The following is a 15,307-nucleotide window of genomic DNA, read 5'->3' on the forward strand; positions in this document are numbered from 1 at the left end:
TAGAGTATTTTATTTATGATACTATAAGCATATATTGAAGTCTGTTCAATTTGAATAATGTTTTTGAATGTAAGAACTTCATGCTGTTATTCTTTCTGTCCCGCACATCTAGGAATGTGTCTGGTATAAGGAAACAAGTTGTGGGATCAATTGTGTCCCCCTAAAAGATAATATTAACTTCTGATTCCTGGTACCTATAAATGTAGCCATATTAGAAATAAGTCTTTTGCAGATGTAATAAAATTAATTAATTAATTAATTAATTAATTACTGGATTAGGGTGAGCCCTAAATCCAATGACTGTTGTCCTTATTAGGGGACAGAGGTTTGGACACACAGAGACACAGACACACAAAGGAAAGGAGACCATGTAATGGTAGAGGCAGAGACTGGAGTGATGTATCTGCAAACCAAGGAATGCCAAAGACTGCAGAAGCAATAGAAGATAGGAAGGAATACATGAAACAGTTTCTGTCTTACAGCTCCCAGAAGAAACCAACCCTGCTGACACCTTGATTTCAAATTTTCAGCCTCTAGAATTGTAAGAGGATAAATTTCTATTTTGAATCTCTCCATTTGTGATCATTTATTATGACAGTTCTAGTAAACTAATATAGTACCTAATATACTTCTATATAATGTATACATAAATAGATGATGAATGATATAACAGAGGAGATCCTTTATGTCCAGTAAATTCTCCAAAATCTCTATGTCTACTAAGTTTTTCACTTGGCATAATGCAGAGTACTTTATAACTTCTATATCTGTTTAATTCCAAGATGATTCTAGCTGGAAGGGGAAAGTCAGAAAATCCATGGTCAACTGCTTCTCTCTAAGCCTAATCCCCAGTGGGAATAGAGAGAAGCCTACAAAGACACAGCTGAAAGATTTAGGATCATGAATGTCTAATTGAAATTCCTCTCATATTCTGGGAAATTCCCTTTGAAGTTTTAGTTGGAGTATTGTGTTCTAAAATGGACCACATTGCCTAGCATACAAACCTGCAATCCCAGCTACTCAAGAGGCTGAGCCAGGAGGACTCCAAGTTTAAGGCTAGCCTGGGCAACTTAGTGAGATCCTGTCTGAAAATAAAAATAAAAAGTTTTGGGTATTTACCTTAGTGACACAGCACTACTGGATCACTCCTCAGTACTGCAAAATAATAATAACAATAATAATACTTATTATTATAAATATTATTATTGAAAAATAAAACAGGTCATATAGTGCTGGAATCCTCATACAATGTTCTCCCATCTATGGTAGAATGGTAGAATATCTTCCTATCTCCCTTACTTAAAAACTGTAAGAGTGAAATAAAATGCCAATTTGAAGGTAAAAGAAGATCGTATTTCTTAAAGGTTGCCATATAGCTTCTTTCTCAAAGAATAGCACACATTGCTATTTCTGCTGTTGCTTATAAGAACTATTTTAGAGTAAGTTTACAACAAAAATCAGAGTGATGGACACAGTAGACCTAAATTTAAAAATAGGTAAGATGTTGCTTCTCTAGCCAATTCATTAACATAGCCTTTGCTAAAAAAAAAAAAAAAAAATTACCGTCCCCTACAATCATATAAAATCTTGTTGTTTACAAAAGGCTTTGACATACAGTCTTATTTAAAATCAATATCAAACATCTTTTATTCATTTTTTTCATTAAAGATTCCTTTTCCACCTTACTATCTTTTTTCCTATGCTGACATTGATTTCCTAGTTTCTTATTTGGAGTCCTCCTCATCTGTGTTTCTAATTTTCTTAAGCTTTTCTCCCACTTACCCATTTACAACTATAGTCCATCATATTCCTTATTATGATGTCTCTGTAAAAATATTTCAGCTTTCAACTATGAAGCTCACTCTTTCTTCCTATCTCCCTTACTTAAAAACTGTAGAGTAAAAATAAAATGCCAAACAGAAGGTAAAAGAAGATTGTATTTCATAAAGGTTGCCATATAGCTTCTTTCTTGAAGAATGCAGATTTGGTTTGCCACCAGAAGGCAACAAACTATTTCTTTGTGGGCACTAAAGTTACCACCATCAAGAAGCAATGGAATTCAATGAGATTCATATTCGTCTTCTCTTCCAGTGATGAGTTTAAGTCAAAACAGACACAGCTGAGTAATGACATAGTTTAAATCTAGAAAGAGACATACATTAATGAAGCAGACACCAGAAACACAGATTGTAAAGCATTAAAGAAACACATACCAAATGTCCCACCAGTCTGTTTTGTAAAACAGCTTCAGGAAAGGCTCAGCTGAAAACCAATTTATAATACCCTGTCTGCTGACAAATCCCCAACACTAACACTGAGAGACCTACAGCTACCTTGTGGGGAGTCTCTATTAGGTTTATAGTGACTCTTGTCTGGAAGACCTGTGAGGAATACTTTATGAGCTACTGTTGTGACTCTATATATTATTTGCACTTATTTATGAAGTACACACTTAGATAAAGTGCAATCACTTAACTTTGTGCCAGGAACTAAGATCTAAGTTTGCTTAATCTTCATAACCCTAGGATACAGATAATCTGATTATATCCATTTTATAGATAAGAAAAATGAGGCACAGGGAGGTCAAATAATTTGTCTAAGTCAGACATATATTAAATTGCAAAGCTAGGTTCAAATCCAGATAGTTCCTTCTCTGTAGTCCATATATTAACCACTATTTTATCCCATTCGGTGATTTCTAGAAGTGATTTAGCTTCTAGACTAATGTGGGCCCAGAGTAGGAGAGATCTTTAACCTTTTTCAGTTTCTTGTTTTGTGGCTTCGTTTCAGGATTCCATCAGCCTTCATGATTTATTCAGCATCTAAGGTGCAAAAAAACTTATAGCAGATACTGCTAAAATTGTAGGTGGAATGAATGTAGTCTTTGTCCTCTGAGAGCTTAAAAATAACTTAAACATAAAGGCCATATGTAGACCAAAGAAAAATTTACTGATATTTACAAAGCTTTATATGTATCAAGAGATTGCTCAAGTACTGAAAGTAGATGAAGTGAGGGATTTGGATTTCTGTGCAACAATTCCCTGTAGGTTAGAAATAGTATCTGTGAGGTAATCACTAGACATGCTGCTATAGATCCTACATGTCTGCTTATGGGAAGATATACCATTTGAGACTGGTTTCTCCAGCTGACGAGGTCTCTGCTATTTCATCCATCATGAGAGCAGGACTAGCTGTAGTAGTGTATCAATGGGAGGATGGAGAATATGAAAACAAACATAAATATGCATACATATCATGTATATGAATGCATGCATATATACACATATATAATGTATGCATATATATCTATAAATAAACTAATACACAACTGGAAATTGTTGGGAAATTACTATACAACAGACACTGTGCTGAGTGCTTTACATCACATTAAGTCTGTAATATAGGTATCACTATTAACTTCATCTTATGGAGTAGAAAACTGAGGTACAAAGAAGAACAGTAAGATAGTAAGTGGGAAGAGTCAAAGTACAAACCCATACTGTCTGACACCATAGTCACGTGATCTATTGCACATCATTTGAGTTAGGCCTTACTATGATTTGGATTAGAGTGCCCCCTCCAAAGGTCTGTATGGTAAAGTCTTGGTCTTAAGGGTGGTGCTGTTGGGAGGTAGTAAACCATTTAAGCAAGAGCTTCTTAAGTAATTGGAGGCATGTTCTCCAAGGGAATTGTGGAAGCCCAGTCTCTTCTTTCTGCTTCCTGGCTCAAGATGTGAGTACTTACTCTGATACATGCTCCTACCCATTCCATATACCATCTTTACCAGGGGCCAAAACAATGCTTCTGATTTGGATTTGAACTTCCAAATTCTGAACTTCCCTGTGCCCCCTCCCCCGGTACCAAGGATTGAACTCAGAGGCACTTGGCCACTAAGCCACATTCCCCAGCCCTATTCCGTATTTTATTTAGAGACTGGGTCTCACTGAGGTGCTTAGTGCCTCGTTTTTGCTGAGCCTGGCTTCGAACTCATGATCCTCCTGCCTCAGCCTCCCGAGCTGTTGGTGTTACAGGAGTGTGCCACCATGCCCAACAAACCTCTTCTCTTCATAAGTCAATTAACTCAGGTATTTTGTTGTATTAATGCAAAGTTGACTAATATGGGCCCTATCCTTACTTGTTTGCCTTTATACTTTCCCCTTTTTACAACCTACTTATTACATAAAGCCTTTTAAAAATCAGCCACAGAACAGAATCAAGAGTTTGGTGAAACGTCAAAAGCTGCAATTTTGTGTTTCAGCACCAGGCCACATTGGACTTGAATACTTTCCCTCTTAACATTTCTATTGCAGGTTTAAACAGTTGCTACATATACAAGATCCCTAGTAAAAAGCCCATTGTTTTTGTAACTAAGGGAGTCTTAGAAGTTAAAGGCAATGAAACTTGTCATTGCTGTGATGCCAAAACAACAACAACATCAAAAACAACAACAACCACCACAAAAAACCCTTCTCAACACAAAGCATGGTAAAATGTCTAGAATATTGGCTGATCCGTGATATGTGAACAACAGCCAATTCTGTATTATGTTTAGCAAGGAAAAAATCAAATGCTATGAGAATGTTATGAATATTTAATTATCTTAATTAAGATGTATTTTGGAACAATATATTTCACATACTTGGCACATTGTGATAAGCTGATGCATGCATAAGGCAAATCATATAATCAAACTTAAAAGTATATTCAGTGCACAAAACAATATAGAATGAAAGAAATTCTTGTTCCTTATTATAAACATAGGGTTGTAAGCTAAATTGTGTCTCCCTTCAAATTCATGTGCTAAAGCACTAACCCACAGTACCTCAAAATGTAACTGTATTTGGACATTGGGGCTTGGGATGGAGCTCAGTGGTAGAGCATTTGCTTATCAGCAAGACCCTGGGTTAGATCCCCAGGACTGCAAAAAAAAAAGAGAGAAAGAAAGGAAAATAAATAAGTAAGATTAAAATACAGAAAATATAGTTAGAGGTAAATAAATAAAAGATTAAAGTACAGAACATATACATAGAGGGATAACCATGTGAGACCACAGTGAGAAGGTCATAATCTGCCAGCCAAGGAGAGGCTTTAAGAAACCAAACATGCTGACACTCTTGGACTTCTAACCTCTAGAATAGTGAGAAAATCAACTTCTGTTATTTAAAGCATCTAGTCAGTGATATTTGTTAAAGCAGCCCTAGCAACTATTTTTATACCTTAAAAATCCTTCTTTTTTCATGTTGTTCAGATAGGAGCATATATATTGCTTTTCCATGTGAAATTGTACTATCATTGAAACAAACACACAAACTCACTCTAGCCATCTTGAGATTTTCTTTTCATTTTGTTTTAAAGGAAAGAAATTGTGTACACTAAAAAAGAAATGAATGATGAATGAAGAGTAAAGTGAGTTAAGTGCCAAATTTTGAGGGGATGGGTCCAGAACACAAAATCATTCCTCAGGCACTGAGGAATGGCACGATTCCATTCATTTAGAACTCTAATATTTTAACTATGTATTAATTGCTTACAAAATTTATTAATTTATCTACTTTTCCAATGTATACTTCTTGATTTTTCAACTAAATGGTTCTCTAATCAGATATAAACAATCTAGTAGGGTTAAGACATCTACATTTTTCATTCTATGGAATATGGCACATAATAGGAACTCAATAAATATTTCATCAAGAAATGAATATAAGGGCTGGGGATATAGCTCAGTGGTAGAATGCTTCCCTAGCATGATGAGGCCCAGAGTTTGATCTTCAGCTCTTGAGAAGAACACATTTTTTTTTTTTATTTTCAGCATTTGAAAAAAAGAAATGAATGGATTTTTTCCCCTTAGGTGACTTCATAAATTTCCATAAATTTATATACTCAAAATCACTGAGTTTACAATGTGGGAGAAAACACAAGAACCCTCTATTTCAACAACCTGATTTCATACAAGGGAAGAATGCTGAGGGCCAGAGAACCCAGTGTTCAGATCAATGCTGTACAGTTACAGACTTGAATTTGTCTTCTGACTCTTAAGACTCTTTCCCTGATAGCCAGCTGAGTCACTGAGACTTTCACAAATTATTATGACAGAAATGTGTCATGTACAACTATGGAACATTTCAATAATTTTCTGGACTGTATTTGTTGACTTTTACCTGCATAATGCCAGCCTGGAGAATGGGAAAAAGGAAAAAAAAAAGAATTTTTTTGGCTAATTTTAATAAACATAAATATGCAAATTTCAGCTTTAAAATTCAAATAGACAACAACCAGGAGGAATTACTGATATTGTTTATCATCATTTGCATCTGTGACAAGTCTAAAACTAGGCTTGGGCTGTCTAGGTTGGTGTTACCAGACAAAATTGCAAAGTAGTTTAACTTCTACCCTTTTTATACATGCCACTCTGCTCTCTCTTGGTTGATATATGGATGAGGCTCTCATTCTACTTAAAATTCCCTAATGTTGGGAACCAAACAGGTCATTTTGCCAAAGATCCCTTGCTCTACATTAATTATTCCATTGGCCTAGCCCCTCAATAAAATATTACATTCCTTCACAATCCAGAAAGTAGCCAGAGTGGAGTAGTTATCATGGAAGTGGAAATACTGCTGAAGTATTAGCTACCCTCATTTGTATTTTATAGTAAGATCCTGTTAAACTAAACACAATTCATAGTGGTAGAGGAAAAATATTTGGGAGATCTTTGGGGGCAGATGAATCTTCCTAATACCCTTTGTTGACCTCTCCTGAGAAGAAGGTTCTTAACTACTTTCCATGACAGATTTTTCAGTTAGACTTGTGGGTTCAGAATTAAATGTTTTTGACATGTGCACGACAGTGGAAGATGGTCATGAGGCTGGATGAAAGAAACAAAAGTACTTGACAAGCAGCGAAATGTTCTTAGTCTAAGAGCTCAAGGGAGGACAGCACAGCTCAACTCAGAATGCACAACTGATTTGTCTAAAGTCTGTATATGAAAACTAGATTTCCCTAACTTATACATACCACATATTTGGTATAATATTGTTGCTTCAAAATGGCCATTCTATTTTAAATAAAAATTTAGGTTAAGTTTTGCACTTTGACTTTCAAAAAAGAGGCTTTATTTAAAAATATACTCAGGCATGATAAAAAATGAAAATATGCATATGTACTTACTTGGAGATGTACCACAACTTAAAAACTAATATTTCTGAAGCATGCAAAGCATTGTTTTGTACAATGTGGATTTGTTTGATGTTTCCTCATGATTATATTCAGGGCATGCACATTTTGCAGGGAAACCAGTCCAAATTAAAGGGGGTTAAAGGACATACTAACTATACACAACCCATGGTCTGGCATTTCTTTTTTTCTTTCTGTTATAAAGAATACTGGTGGGCGCGGGGGAGCTGGGCTTGTGGCTCAGTGGCAGAGCACTTGCTTAGCATGTGTGAGGCACTGGGTTTGATTCTCAGCACCACATACAAATATATAAAGGTCCAGGCTGTGGTTATGGCTCAGTTTTAGAACACTTGCCTAGCCCATATAAGCACTGGGTTTGATCCTCAGCACAACAAAAAGAAAAAAAATACTGGTAGGGGAATTGATGAAATTTGAAAAAAAGTCTATAGATTACATAGTATTTTATCATTGCTAATATTTGATACATAGTATTTTATCAATGTTAACCTATGGATTTTCAGAAACTTACTGTTATATAAAAAATGTTATTTAGAATACAGTAGCCCCCTGTCCCTGGTAACAGATGAACAAAAGACTAAGTAACTGAAAAAAAAGTGTTAATAATCACAAAATATAACAAATTAGAAATATTTAAAAAGTCAGTTTCTTTTAAAATTTAGTATATTTTGTCAATACCTGGAAAAAATATCTATCTATTCACTTCATAACTTGGCACATTCTTGATATGGACTTTAATGTACAAATAACTCAGCAAAATTGAGACAGATTACCTTTTAAAAGTGACATGGGGCTGGGGATGTGGCTCAAGTGAAGCATGCTCGCCTGGCATGCACGAGGCACTGGGTTCGATCCTCAGCACCACATAAAAATAAAATAAAGATATTGTGTCCACCTAAAAAAAAAAAACTAAAAAAATGTGACAGACATAGGAGTTCACTTCATTTCAATTGCAGGTGAGTTGGTACTTTGTTGGGACAGGTCTCCAGTTCTTGTTGTGACAAAAGAAAACTTTCTGAAAGAATGTACAGGCTTAGAATAATCCTGGTCCATTAATTAAATCAAGCCATATCACCAAAGATCAAGCCATATTAGTCATTTTACAAATAATTTTTCTTTTAAGGCTATCACCTTGCACAGAGAATATAAACAAAATTATACATGACACATATATAAAACCATTCACAGGAAATGAACAAAATATTACACTTTGCTCTAAAGGCAATGTGAACTTTGGATAGAAGTGGAGTTGTATTTAATCCCCAATGCCCACCATTGTATGTTCAATTAAATTAGATTAGAAAACTGGGCCATGTCACTGAGTGCTGGTGACCTTTCATGATTAAAAAAAGCAACATAGCTTACAGAACCCTCCTGACATGCTATTCTAGCCAAAGGCTATCCCTGATCTTTAAAGCATGTTTTAAAAGGAGGCACAAAATTAGAACTCACAACAAAGGGGCACAGGAGAGTCAAAGAGAGTGAGTTTTACTGTTTGGGGTGGTCCATGTAATCAGGAATGAAGAGAAGAACATATTCCTTAGATTAAAAATAACCTTAAAATTGTGCATCCACCCAAAATTGTGCATCTATAAAAATGTTATTTAGACTACAGTAGCCCCCTGTATCTGTCTAACTGATACACACACACACACACACACAAACACACACACACACACAAACACACACACACAAAATAGGAATGAACGAATGAGTAGGGAGTTTGGCTATGGATGCACAAAGTACTTTAGTATCCTCAGGCTGACAGGTATTAAAGCATAGCTTTGAAATTGGACCTTTCCCAGTCATCACTTGAGTATTTCCATCAGTGATCTTCAGCCAAGACCAACTCAAAAGGATTGATGCCAAACTCACTGTAATTTATTTGTGGAGGACAAATGTATAAAAGATCCCATAACAGGAAAATGACATGGAGCAACACAAAGAACAAAGGATTCAGAATTAGGCAGATCTCAGGTCAACTCACTATCATTTACCAGCTATATGACCTTAGGCAACATATTTAACTTCTCTGGGTCTCAATTTATTCATGTATAAATGGGGATAATGATACTAATCCTGTGAAAATTCTTTGAGAAATAGATGAAGTGACTGCATATGCTCCAAATTGGTACACAAATAAGTGTTGTGTGGAAGCAAAGATTGGAATGCAATAAATCAAAATGAGTCAGGAGAAACCTTCAAAGGAGGTACTGGCACTAGTTACCTCAAAAAGCAAAGGTTATCTGCATCTAATCTGAAGGGTGATTTTAAAATCCAAATCATAGGCTTTGGGGGCTGGAGTTGTAGCTCCGCAGTAGAGTGCTTGCCTTGTATGTGTGAGGCACTGCGTTTGATCCCCATCACCACATATAAATAAGCAAATAAAATAAAGGTCCATCAACAAATAAAAAATATTTTTAAAAAGCATAGGCTTTGGTGGAAATCCAAACATCATCTATCTAAAGAAAGAGGCATGCCTGTTGTGTTTTAACATATTTTTAAGGAAAAGGTTAGAGATCTGTTGACAACTGCCAATTATCCACAGGTGAGTATCTAGCATTTGTCCTTCACTCCTTACTTCTTTCTACTTCTTATTATACTCATTTTATTCTGTTGTTGACATTTAGATTTTTCTTGCTTTAGGATGGCAAAAGCTATAAGAGAAAGTCTATCCAACATAACCAGACAAAACCTTCCATACCCAAAGCAGGTTTGAGTTAGATAAGTACTGTATCTGAGCTAGATAGAAGACAGTTTCTTGTACAGTTTTACCACCAGTCTGGGTGGTGATGTCATTCAACCCTAGCAAAAGTAGGGGAAACAGGGAGAAAAGATGAGACATACATGGGCCTTCAGCTCTTTCTGACTGGGGTCCTTACTGTTGGATCTTATTGCTTCATGTGAAGTATAATGACTGCCATGCAAGTGAAACACATCCATATAAAATGCTTAGTGAAGTTGCGTGTTGTACTATTACTTCTTAACTTGAAGGAAAAAAAAAAGTCCAGGCAATTTCAAGCAAAGTGATACCTGGTGTTTGAAAATGAGAGTGCAAGTGAGTGACACATACGAGGTCATATAGTCATGCTGCACAGAGAGAAATACTCTCCACCCATTTCTGTCTCTCTGAGAACATGATTGTAATCCTGTACTGCCTAGTGGATGGACATCTTCTATTAGCAGTCTTATGATGATTAAACACACTGATGGATGGTACCTGATATTACTTGGCCAAGAAAAAAGAATGAGTGGAGAAGTAAAAAAGTCCACAAGGTTTTATGACTATTTATCAATGTCGTTCAATATTTTATCCTTTAATGGACTTTAAATCCAAGGTCATAGTACAGACATGTGTAGCAGAAACTAAAAATTAAGACCTATGTTTTTATAGTTTGATGCAAGTTAGTATCTCTATGGCAATAATAGGAGAGTATTGCTTTTAGAGACTGAGGTGCCATATCAATAATTGGTATTACCAATATTTGACAATAAAATTCATTTGGGAGGAGAGAAGAGAAGGATTCTTTGTTTTTAGGTCAAAAACCACACTATTTAAACCTCATTCAAACCAATTTCTGTGTTATCATAATGAATTTTTCTTTGATTTCCAGAGGATTGCCTTATAGAATCAGCCTTATGGAATGTCCATACATATATTAAGTCTCATTTGAATATTAAGTCTCACTCTAAGTGAATGAAAATAGATTTCCCCCCATCATTGAGAATGAACTATACCCTTCCATTTTAATTTAGTTAAGAAGGGGAGGAAATATTAAAAAGTACAGAACAGCTTCTGAATTGAATTATTCCTTTTTTCCCATTAAGACTAAGTTGAAAATTGAATAACTAATTTACCACCGAGAGGGTATTCAAATATTTCTGCTCAATCCCTCATTGCTTCCAAATTCACTCAAAGGCAAGATTATTAATTCCTCCTGACAGAAAATCAAGATTTAATGAGCAGTTGACAGCCCCTAGGAATTACAGGAAAAATTCAATATGATAGTTTTGACTAAATAATGTGCTTTTACATATGTGAAAACTATATTATATAGAGCAGTGAACATACAGTAAATATTAGTTTAGCTGTTAAATTTTGGAAAAAGGATTAATTAATTTTATAGGAATATATATGTATTTATGTGTGTATATACATACATATACACATACATATATATACACATACATATATACATACATGTACATATATATAAATTGAACTTTAAAGGAAAAATAAGCTACCTATTTTCAAACATTGTAATCTATACTATACATTTTGGCAGATGACCATGATATTTTCTTACATTCATTTTTAATTCTTTAAAACAAGAAATTGTCTTCTATTTTATCTCTTATGAAACACAAATACCTATGAGATAGAATAAAACAATGTTACTATTTTTATGACTTAAAATTCAGTTAGTGTTAGAGATAAGATACAGAGACAACTCGTACCCAAAGAAGAATTAAGGTGCAATAGGAGAGGAAAAAGGAGAAATAACATTGGATTTGGGGGTGAGTGTGGCATAGTGTTGTGCTTACTTGGGAGAAAAGTCTTCATGAAGGAATTTGTGCTTAGAATGAGCCTAGACGGGCATATAGGGTGAAAACTATGAGCAAAACCATAACGGAAGGAGAGGGAAGACATGGTTAGGGAAGGGGCATCATTCATTTGGGCTGGAGTATAGGCTAGATGAGAGGAATGGTGGCAAATATAAACAGAAAGGAACAATTAAAGGCCAATCTGGCTGGATGTGGTGGTGCATACCTATAATAGCAGTGGCTCAGGAGGCTGAGGAAGGAGAATTGCAAATTTGAGGCCAGCCTTAGCAACTTAGGGAGGCAACTGTTTCAGAATAAAAAATGAAAAAGGGTTGGGGATGTAGCTCAATGTTAAAATGCCCCTCGGTTCAATTCTTGGTCCAAAAATTAAAAAAAAAAATTGTGGAAGTTCTTCTACATTGGGTTGCTGAGTGAGTCATTTATAGTTAAATGTGTCTCATGCTTATTTCACCAACCAGATCCTAAGAACCTCAGGTGCAGAGATGGTTTACAGTTGTTTTTGCTGTTCCCATGGCAGCCAGGCACACCATGCTTGGGTATATAGAAGGTCTGCAATAAAACTCAGGGAATTTAACAGATAGATTGCTAAACTATTTTTCAATGGATTTTCAAGTTCTTTAAAAACGTTTTCTTAAGTCTTCTTCTTGGATTTCTTCTAAAAATAGACCTTAAATGGCCTTTCTAGGATGAAAACATGAGTAGAATGTTAACCCAGTGATTTGGACAACCTTAACAGTCCCACCTGAAAGCATGCCACTGCTGAAACTCAGGTAGTCTGAACAGGCTGGTGCCCCTTGAACCAAAGCTGTTAAAGTAATATCTTTTGGTACATTTTATAGGAAAATGGACTTCCAGTCAGTAAAAATGACATGGTCTAAGTGATTTTTATGTAGGGCTTTAGCTTTCAGATAGCCTCCATAGGGAAATAACATCAAAACTAAAATTGGCATGGAAAAATGGAAATGAAGCAACACTCTGATTATGTACTATTTGATTTCTGGCGTCTGTAGAGGAACACTCTTCAACAAACTAAAAAGAAGCTGGTAACAATCCATTTATAAATCTTATTTAGTTGATGGTAATGACAATTGAATCACATTGCTTTGAGACATTCTATAGAACTGTTAACATATTCCATGAAATAATATATATTTAACTATGTCTATTATTGATTTAATATTCTACTAGCTTTGATTTCTCAGGACGAGGATATGTTTTATATGCTTGGAATACAATTTCATACCCACACTAGTTTCCCCTTCCATTCTAGGTACAATTTCATGTGATACAATTTGTATCTTGGGGGCAGTGGAGGGATGATAACTGAAGGAATTTAATAGGGAAGGACACTTTTGTGTTTTTGATGAATAAATACCATGTAGAATCATCTTTTTTTCTATCAAGGGTCAATAATTCACTTACAAAAAAGGTTCAATGATGATTATAATAAAGCAGCAGAGAATCCATTTATATCTAAGGTTACTGATAGAACTGAGAGTGATAGATAAATCATAGCTCCTGACACCAACAGGTATTCTATGTTTACTAAATGAATAAAACATATCATTACTATTAACATTTAAGAGATTCAAGAATAAAATAACCAGAGACATATAAAAAAGTGTGAAACAGAGCTTTACTTACAGTATTATAAAACAATGGACATTAAAAATGATTCCACCAAAGAATATGCTAGATTTGCCATTTTTTCCATTCCTTTAAATTATGTGATAGATTAGATATGGACACATATCCCGTGCTGCTTCTCCCATATGAGGTACACTCTATTTTATCACCCATTTAATCTTGGTTGGCCTTGTGGCTTAGTTTGAACAACAAAATGCAGTACAAGTGACACTGTGTGACTTCTGACCCAGGCTGTAGCTTTCATTCTTGATCTCTTTGTATTTGCCATGCAAGAAGCTTGAGCATACTTCTGGGTAGGCTTTGAGGTCTTGGGGTATGCCTGCAACATGCTCACACTCACACATGCATGTGAACACATACACACACACACACACACACACACACACACACTATGTACAGCATAAAAAAAGAATCATTGTTTTAGATTGGTCCTCCCCTTCCCAGCTTAACCATATTATGGCATAGCAGCGGAGAAATATTCACATTCCTCTGGGATATGACAGGAATGAGTAGAGTCATTGAAGAAGAATTTTGGATCATTACATCTTCCCGTTGAGTACTTCATTAATCCTCCCTCCTTTTCACACTACATGTGATATGCAGGTAATGTTGACTAGAAAGATGAGCTTCCCTCCCCCTGGGATATGAATTCACTTTCTCTTCTCCCAGCTTCAGTTATGATATTATAATACTTCTTTGTGACCTCATAATGATTCCTCTAGCATCTATAAAATTCATTTCATGCCAATTTTAAAAGTGCCAAATGTAAATGCTTCTGTGAAAAAGTGCTGAGCACCCTGGTAAGGATCTAAGTGGATTGGAACCCTTGGTAAATGTAATTAACTCTTCTCCTTATCTTCTTGATTCTTTTTTTTTTTTGTAATATCCTTTGCTTCAGAAACATAATTCTAGTTGGTACTTAATATTTGAAGGAAATATCATGGTCAATTGAGAGGCTAAGTTGAGGAATGGACAATTTTCACTGTAGGTACAAGGTAGTTTTTTGTATCTCCCTGATGGTACTAACCAGCTGTGCTGTTGTATGAGTGTTCTCTCTCTTTCTCTCCCTGACTCTGTCTCTTTTTCTCTTACTCAAAAGACAAACATGGACATAACCCCATTAGTAAGTTCAATGTAGTTTTATTAAAAATTACTGAGTACTGAATTATTGTAAATTTTAAAATGTAAGTATCTATGATGATTAGCAAAGGCATTAAAGATCATGCATCTTCAGTTCTAGAGTGTCCAACAAGGCTGCTAAACTACTATTTGTTCTAGACTATCGTTTTGGCTAATTATTTGTCAAGCACTTGCCTACACAGTTTTAACATTCTGCAATACCTACTATTTTACACATGATTGATTTGTATATTTATATCTTCTAATTGGTTGCATAATTATGATCAATTCTCTATTCATAAGTGATATTTATGACTTTCTTTATATTTTTAATTTACAATCTGATTTCTGAAAACATGTGAAACAATTAAACATGATTCAAAATAAGTCCAGTAGACCATTTTGAATTTAACTATAACTTAAAAATTTCAGCAAGATGCTAATTCCCAGAAAAGTCTACTGTAAATTTAGAAAATTGATTAAAAAAACCCAAATCTGGTTTTCATCTTATCAAAACTCCTGTGAATGAATGTATCTATTTCTAGTTGACATTTCCAACTTTCTAGAACTTTTTTTTTTTTTTTTTTTTGCTACTGGGGATTGAACCCAGGGGCACTTAAACACTGAAACACATACACACTCTTTTAAAAATGTTTTATTTAGAGACAGGGTCTCACTGAATTACCTAGGGCCTCACTAAGTTGCTGAGGCTGGCTTTGAACTTGTGATTCTCCTGACTCAGCCTCCAGAGCTGCTGGGATTACACCACACCCAGCCAGAACTCTTT

At 35.2% G+C, this 15,307-nt stretch overlaps 1 protein-coding gene across 6 annotated transcripts in view; it reads right to left on the reverse strand.

The window, feature by feature from the left end:
* Diaph2 (diaphanous related formin 2) overlaps nt 1–15,307 on the reverse strand; it is an 831,690-nt gene that overhangs the window by 40,477 nt on the left and 775,906 nt on the right. Inside the window, exon 28 of one of the 6 annotated variants that reach the window (XM_048797303.1) lies at nt 1,120–1,155. The exons of 4 other annotated variants lie outside the window; for them this stretch is intronic. In XM_048797303.1, the coding sequence (XP_048653260.1) occupies nt 1,121–1,155 (35 nt within the window). In that variant the 3' untranslated portion in view covers nt 1,120. Of the gene's footprint in view, nt 1–1,119; nt 1,156–2,796; nt 2,823–15,307 lie in introns of those variants that run through there. One more of the 6 variants, XM_048797306.1, reaches the window with a different exon arrangement.

This window comes from Marmota marmota, unplaced genomic scaffold (genome assembly GCF_001458135.2).
Source record: "Marmota marmota marmota unplaced genomic scaffold, marMar, whole genome shotgun sequence".
In the NCBI taxonomy this organism is placed as follows: Eukaryota; Metazoa; Chordata; class Mammalia; order Rodentia; family Sciuridae; genus Marmota; species Marmota marmota.